Source organism: Gallus gallus, chromosome Z (assembly GCF_016699485.2).
Source record: "Gallus gallus isolate bGalGal1 chromosome Z, bGalGal1.mat.broiler.GRCg7b, whole genome shotgun sequence".
NCBI classification, from domain to species: domain Eukaryota; kingdom Metazoa; phylum Chordata; class Aves; order Galliformes; family Phasianidae; genus Gallus; species Gallus gallus.
The window spans coordinates 37,290,402-37,298,696 of NC_052572.1; the positions used below are offsets into that span (position 1 = coordinate 37,290,402).

At 37.3% G+C, this 8,295-nt stretch overlaps 1 protein-coding gene across 1 annotated transcript in view; it reads left to right on the plus strand.

The window, feature by feature from the left end:
• The window catches only part of RORB (RAR related orphan receptor B), a 137,055-nt gene extending 132,303 nt beyond the window's left edge, over positions 1-4,752 (plus strand). The window contains exon 10 of the mRNA NM_205093.2: positions 423-4,752. Coding sequence (NP_990424.1) covers positions 423-578 — 156 coding nt within the window. The 3' untranslated portion in view covers positions 579-4,752. The remainder of the gene's footprint in view (positions 1-422) is intronic.
• Positions 4,753-8,295: the final 3,543 nt, after the last annotated feature.

The following is an 8,295-nucleotide window of genomic DNA, read 5'->3' on the forward strand; positions in this document are numbered from 1 at the left end:
CTTTTCCTAGACACTTCTCCACTACTACATTAACGTAAATTGAAAGCATCATACTACTTGCTCCCATTGTATAGAAGTAAGCATTGTTGTACTCTTCTCCTCACTCTTCTTTCCTCTTAAATCACATTTTCTTCAATCCATTAATCATTTTATTTGGTACCTTAGCAAGAATCAGACTACTTTAATCACAGCCCCTAGAGGCAGTTCCTTGTTAAATGTGATTTTGGCACTTGGCTAAAATTTCCAGTAGAATGGTTTTCAGTCCATGACAGTAAGAACAGTGGACTTATCCAATGTCAACATGGATAGTTTTAATGGAGTTTGGGGTATTGAAGTTTTCCAACAAGATGCCACTTTAATTAATTCTGGAATCAGTAACTTATACTAAATTTGTTTTCTCCCTCTTCTTTTATATCTCACAGTTAATAGCCAAGATACCAACCATTACTGCACTTTGCAACTTGCACGGAGAGAAACTACAGGTATTTAAACAGTCTCACCCAGATATAGTGAACACACTATTTCCTCCATTATACAAGGAGCTTTTCAATCCAGACTCAACCACTGGCTGCAAGTGAAGGGGATAATGAAATTTTCACGTAGTCATGGAATGCATCACTGTTAAGACAAAAAGAAATGTTTTCATAATGAACTTATTAAAAATGTCACTACTGCAACACTAGGAATGTTCTGCACTTAATAGAATTATTTTTCACCGCTACAGTTTGAAGAATGTAAATATGCAATTCTGAGTGGGGATGTCTTTTTTCTCTTTTCTTTGTTTACCTTTTTTTTTTCTTCTTTTTTCTTTTTGAACTGACAATGAATATACAAATATAGGACACTGGGTGTTACCTTTTTTTTTAATTTTATTTTATTGGGATATGTTTTGGGAGACAACTGTTCATAGAATTTTATTGTAGATATAAATGAGAATAGAGCAGTACTTTGCAGTATTACTCTTGCTGTTTATTGTTCAAATATAATTTAAGAAAATTCCACTTATTAGTCTTGCCTATTTCTATGTTTTTAGATAGTTTAATGCATGTGGAAATTTGTAGCTGTCTTGAAAATTACTGTGCATGTATGAAATACATATATATATATGTATATGTTGTGCATACTTATATATATATATATGTATGTATTATATGCATACATGCTGTAGCTTAAAAATCCCATGCCTACTTTTAAATGATGCTCAGCCAGGCTGTCATGCATTTCTTGCTCTCCAAGTAATATATTAGATTCACTTTGGGCAATCACAATTTGCTTTGCCAGTCAGAGTTAAATCATCAACAGCCAATGTGTAATGACAGGATCACTCCTGAAATGTGTAATGTAGTGCATATGTGCAGCCTGTAAATGAAACATCAGGAATATACCACTGGTGCAAAAGCCTTGTCTGGATGATTTCAGTGGAGAGAGGAAAAGCTTTTTGTCAATTTTCTCCCTGCTACAGGGGTACAGCATATGTAAGAGTGAACATTTTAGGACCTGTGTCAGTGAAGTATCTGAAACACAGAATAGAAACATAGATCGTCCCACCCAATTCTCTGATTACACAAAAGATTTTACTTTACTGTATGCTTACTTGAAAAATAGTTGCAAGACTTGGCTTAGTTTTTGGTATTTTGTTGGGTTTTGTTTGTTTGTTTGTTTTTGTTTTTGTTTTTGTTTTGAAAGAAATATAGTGAACTCAGTGAAAACCTTAGGAAGCCTAAAATGTAGCTCTGAAAAGTAGCAGCAGAGAAAGGGAGGGAGGAGGAAAGTCAAAGTGAACAATAGCCATGGTTATGAAGATGAACATAACACTAAAGCTATCGCCTAAACAAGACTGATGGTTTCCATTCCACATATATACATATGTATTAAATACACTTATATATATACATAATAGGGTTGATTTGATGCTCACTTCAGGAGGCAAGCAAAGGACTGGGGCTTTCTTTGTGGCCATCTCTAAATTGATTTTATGTGCATTTGTTTGCAAAACCAAAGGTGAGTACAGATCAAAGTGGAAGATTGCCACAGACACAATCTTGTAGATTAATTAAATTTAATTGCAGTCATGATTAATGTATTTGGATTCTGCCAGAGATTAAGAAAAAAAGAAAGAAAAAAAAAAACCATAAACATTTTCCTGTGGAAGAGCAGGGATTCATTTCTTGCCATGTCTCTGTCCTTATCTATCATATCTATCTCTTGGGAGCTTTTCCAGAAAAGTGTCCTTAGGGAATGCCAGTGGAAGGAGATGAACAGAAAAAGGAGGAGGCAGAAATAAGTAGAAAAGGAATGAAACAGAGACCGGGTCATGAGCAAATGCATTTCCTTATTTCAAAACTCGTAGAAGGCAATCTGAACTGAGAGCTGGTGTGTAGGAGTTGAAGGCCCCACAGCCAGGCCATAGGGCAGAGCTGTGTCACTGGGAACCCATGGGGACACGGCTGGGCCCCAGAGTGGTTGCAGACATTTTGTCAGCAATAGCTTCATACCTCTGTTTTTTCCAGAAGGCCACGTAGATCCCATCTCAGTCCTCTGTTCCTTTTTCTGCATCAACAGGTAATTCACACCCTATTCCAAGCACTGGGTAAAGTTTCCCCTCTTCCACCACCAATCACTTTCTAAGTTTACACACACACCTCATGACTCCATAGCTATCTGTTCTGTTTTAGCAATCCTAGACTTGCTGCAAGAGCAGCTACAAACCCTTAGATAATAAATGTTTCTCTGTTAATCTATTCTGAGTGGAAAACAGATAAAAAACTGCACAGCCAAGTTAATTTTGCTCAGAGATTTGTTGTAAAAATGATGCAATCTTCCGAATTTCTTAGTCCTAGAATAAATCAATCTCTAAATACTCTTTTTGCACCAAATTCCTATCACATACTCCAATGATTATATTAAAATGTCTTCAGTTAATGTAGTAAAACATTGCTTTTAATGCTTCTTTATGCCACTTACGCCCTAAGATTGGCATCTTTGTAATATGATTTTATCTGTTTGCAGCCTGTTTTACATGACAAATCCCTGAACACGACTCCATGCTCTGCCTACTTTTAATATTAAAAAAATAATAATAATTAACCAGTATTTATGCAAGGTCAATCTGTTTTTTTGGGAAAAAAAAAATCAAGTCAAACTGAATCCTGTAAGAGCTCAATTTTAACTGCAAAGGATTCATGTTTTCCTTGTCTTTTTCAATATGAGAACATATTTACATACATATATATTACACATATGCTCATTTGGAATCCATTATAATAATAATCCATTATTTTCAGTACATTAAAAGTAACATACTTGCCAATGCACAGAAGATAGAGTGTGATAAGTAATACTGTCATTAGGGTTGATAAAAAAAGAAGTCTGTTATGCTTATAAACAATCCATATTTATGTATTACATATTGAAAACGTTTTATTGTTTTCAAATAAGTCAATCAATCTTTAGCTGGTATTATGATTTATGTCTTAGGCAAGATGACAAAATGAAGATCACCTGTCACAAAGACATATTATTTAACCATCATTCATAGGGAGTTTCATCCTTAAAGCACTGTTCTTAAATCACTGCACCTTCATGATCTCTTCAATCAGTAAGGACTATTCCCTTTTTTAAAAGATAAAGAAATGAAGGCAAAGAAGTTAAATGACTTGCCAGAGGCCACAGAACCATCAGCATCCAGTCTGAGATTAAAACTGGATTCTTTTCTTTTGTCCTAAAACCACTAGCAATGGTACGCAAAATCTTCAAGGCTGTACAATTACAAATGTTGCCAAGCAAATTATTATCTTCAAATAATATTAACAATAGTTTGTTCATTTTTTTAATTTATTTTTACAGAATTTCAGAAGGAAACTCATTCATTTTCATAGCAAAAATTAATTCTCATACAGTATTTACTGGTGCTAACCAGTGCTGATAAAACTAATTTAATTTTCTGTGATTTCAGTCTGGCCACGTAGGTAAATTACTACTTCTGTCCTTTGTTCATTGTACATAGAACAAGAAATAGCAATAGCATGCTACAGGCTGGATTTTTGTTGTCATTGTTAATACAGTCATTTGTATATGACACTTTAAATTCTCAGTATCGGATTTTATACATTCATGTTATCCTTAGGCTTTAAACAGTGAAATAGTACAAGTTCAATTAAGTAACTGCATAGCCAATCACAAAATGCATTTCAGACGATATTACTACATTGCTTTATTTCTTGGCTTTCATCTACAGTAGTATCTGAAGCCCTTCAATTAAACCTCTAGAACTAGGACTTGTCACATCTGCTCTTTGGTAACTGGCTATATTTGTTGATTTTTTTAGTGACAATTTGTTCAAATGGGACACACTTTTTAATGACTGATTAACCCCAGATATTCAACAAAAGAATATTTAAAACATATATTAAATCTTCTAGCATTGCTTTCAGATAATTGGACCACATTGATCTAAATTATCCTTGGCATCAAGCAGGCAGATGCAAACTGTTTGTTACACTGCCACAGGGACTTAATTTTGGTCTAACTGTCACTCTTGCCAGCTCTTTGTATAAAGAATTAATTCCAAGAGTCATATTTTCTTCTAATGGAAAGATTTCTTTAGTAATTCCTTGGGAAAAAAAGACAAACAAACAAGCAAAACCAACCAACCAAACAAACAAAAAACAGGATAATAGAAAGCATTCAGTTGAACCAAGTGGTTTCCAAAAACAATGTATATTTTAAGAACCAAGTGGTTTCCAAAAACAATGTATATTTTAAGACTGATCTGTGACGGGCAGCATTTAGGAATTGATTCTGCATGTTGTCAGGCTCGCATAGCTCTAACAGGCCACTAGAAATGGAAACATTTCACTGCTGCACAGAAGGTGCTCAACCCCTTGTGAAGTCAGAGGCCCTTGATGTTGCCAGGTGCTCCTGAAGTGAGATGTCATCACTTGTACTTTTTAATACTTTCAGTTCATGCTTCCTCTTGTTCACTTCAGCTTCATTTCCCAGGGAACAGTTTGTTCTCTGCTGTGCCCTGAGCACCATCACTGTTTCAACACCTGTGCGAGGTTAAGATGCTCTGGTGGAGCATCTTAATGGACATGGGCTTGTCCATGAAGATAATCTTGACTGTGTGACTTTCTTTGTTTCTTTCATGGTCACAACTTGCACAGGTGTTCATTTCCCCTTGGGTTAGTGTTTCTGGGATTTCTGACCTAGCAACTACTGCACAAGGAGGGAGCAAAACTACTACTATTCACCAGCCCCGTAGCCTTTCACCACTGGACTGTGGCAGCCCACTAAGGCCGCAGCGGTCTGCAAGGCAGTCGGGCAGCTTAACTAGAGTTACACAGCTGATGGCTTCTTTCTGCACTGTCTTTCTCACCTCCTGTAAAGCTGTGCTACAAAGCACAGATCAGTCACACCCAAGCTGCCCACGTCTTCCTTCCTTCTGACTTCTCATTGACTGTGCCATTTCCAGAAGAACCAAGGTCCAACCTGGAAGGTGGTTCCTTCTTTCAGAGCCATTGTCTCCATTAGACATCCCAGGAATATAGAACTTGGGCAACCATATCAAATTAAAAAACAGCACAGGTTTTATTTTTGAGTACATGTGAAATGGAAACCTGGGAATGGCTTTCTTCTCCTGGCAGTAATAGACTACCTACATCTACCATCCTATCCCAGCACTTTCTGCCTCTGCTCTGGAGACTAACTCCTACCTATCTCTGACATCCATTAGAAACAGTGTGTTGGAGACTCAGTCCTCTTCTTTCTTTTTTATGTTTCACACTTTGTATATGACAATCACTGCTCGATGCAGATATTGCACTGTATGCCACTCAGGGATGTTTCATTATTAAAAATAGCTATATAAATATAATGGTGATAATAAGGAAGAGAATGCTAGAGGCTTTGAAGGGCACTGGTTGAGCTGCCCAGTGAACATGACCCAGACAAGGCTTTCCCGCCAGTGATTAGAAGTAGCACTGGTATAAACTGAATTCGCTGACAGAATTTCCTCAGCTTGTTGCAGGACTCACCTCACCTGTTGTTTCAAAGTAACCTCCAGTCAGTAGGTAAACCAGTCAGTTTATGACATGTCCTTTTCGAAACAAAATGTAAGCAAGCTCTGTATAAGTTACTGAATTCAGACAATCGACAAGAGAAAGTGCAGTTTAAATGTACTGAGTTTTGGTACTGCTAATGGGAGATCCTATTCAGAATTGCTGCAGGCATGTAAGAGGAAAAGCTAAGACGTGGAATAAAAGGTTACGTCAGCAGGGACAGCAACAGGGTTGTTGAGCTACTACATGGAGAAATGCCTATAAAGAGCAAGCAGTATAAAATGAAGTGGCTATGAGCTGCCCTTTTCTCTCAGGGAAACATGAAACCACAGCTATACCCAGGCCTCTGTAGCAATGTTTCTCCATGGTCTCACCAGTCCTTTTCTCATCTCCAGCAAACATGACCCATTTTTAAACAGCACTAGTGAAAAAGACTCACATTTCCTACTAATAGGAAACGTGAAATGTACTTCTGCTTATCACTAGTTTTACATTAAGTGTTTTCAATAGGCCTAGCATCACAATGGCACATCACCATAATTTGCAGTTCTCGCTGAGTCTCCAACCAGTATGTTTTCCACACTTCTCATTGTAGTCGTTGCCACTATTCTCATGGTGATTTTGTGTAAGTTTTGATTATTTCCATCTTCTGAATTCCCGAGATGTAGATGAGCAGATAACCTCATCAAAAGGTGGAAAGGAGAGGCCAATATCCCTAAGCACAGAGGCTTTCGTAATAGTGTTCTTTACCAACTGGTTCATTGTGATTTCAGTTTAATTTTCAGGTTGCTGGAAACGATAACTAAATGACTGAAGTTCTTGCTAGTAGGATAACTACCCATTGGAAACCTTATTTCTTTTTGCCCAGAGAGCCTTACCTGTCCTTCTCCTTTTAATTGTACTTCTTTATGAATGAGGCCCTGGGTGTTAATGTGACTCATCTATGCTTTTTTCCCAAAGATGAAGTTCACGTGCAGTCTAAAAGCAAGGCTGCACCCAGGAGACAGGAAGCAGGCTCCTTCCTTCTCTTCCTCCCAGCCTCCATCTCCTCATTTAGCTTTGTTGTCTCTGCATGTGTTGTCCTTGCAAGTTAGACTGACTCTATGGCAGTAAGCCCAACACCCCAGAAATGTGCCATCCCAGAAAAGGTTTGCAGCAGACAACTCAACTGAAAAAGCCACTTGTTTATGCAGCCTAAACTGCAGACAAAAGCCACTGGGAAAAACAAGAGACCTAAAATTTCTCCAGTGGTAACTCACAGATCAGTAGCTCACTTAAAAAGGCAGCCAAAGTGTTTGGTGGCATTGTGGATGTGTCAGCATCCTCTAAAAAAATCCTTTTTGTGTGTCCTGATGGAATAAGGCAATGCACAAAACACACTGGAAAAGGAGGGATATTTCCTGGGTGTTACTGCAGTCAGTGAGGGTAATACTGCTCACAAGGAGTTCGGAAACATAATGTACTACATTTGCATATTTTCTTCATCCTCACAATTCAAGCACAGCACGTAGGGAGAGAAAGAAAACATCATTGGATATAGCAGCAATAAATAAATTATGTGTTTCTTTGTAACTGTACATGCAGAAAATGTTTGCTTTGCACGTGGTCTTCTGTAGAATAACATAAAGAAAAAAAAAAACTTCATCTAATGTAGATATCACAGTGGTTTTGTATATTTGTTGGGCACACTGGATGGAGCTGCTAATTTGGGATCAAAGATACCGCTGTTGGGAAAAAAGCATGTGCTCCAAGAGTAGGCTGAGGCCCTTGTTTATGGCGATACATTGGCAACAGTAAAATGTTTTCTATATAAAACTCTGTCTGGACAGAATGAAAGAATTGTCTCCTAGTTTTCAGTACTATGATCGTGTTGGTCCCTTATTATTTGACCAGTGAAAAACTGATTGCATGGAAAAACAAGTGGGGCCAAATGGGCAACCACAGAACAGGCTTTACCGTGAAGACTGTTGCAGATAAAACCAGCTTATTTAAAATAAAATTAAAAAAATAAAAATAAAAATAATAAAAAAAAAAGCACTTATACTTGTCTTGATTAGACACAGCTTAATAAGTCAGAGTTACTACATTAGGCTGTCAGCTTCTATGGGGATTCAGATTCAGATGCACTACAGTTGTGTTTTTATAACGTGTCACTTCAGTGTCAGATTCAGGCAAAAAAAAAAAAAATGTTTTGTCGTTAATCAGAAATTATAACAATACGTTACCTTATCAAGTG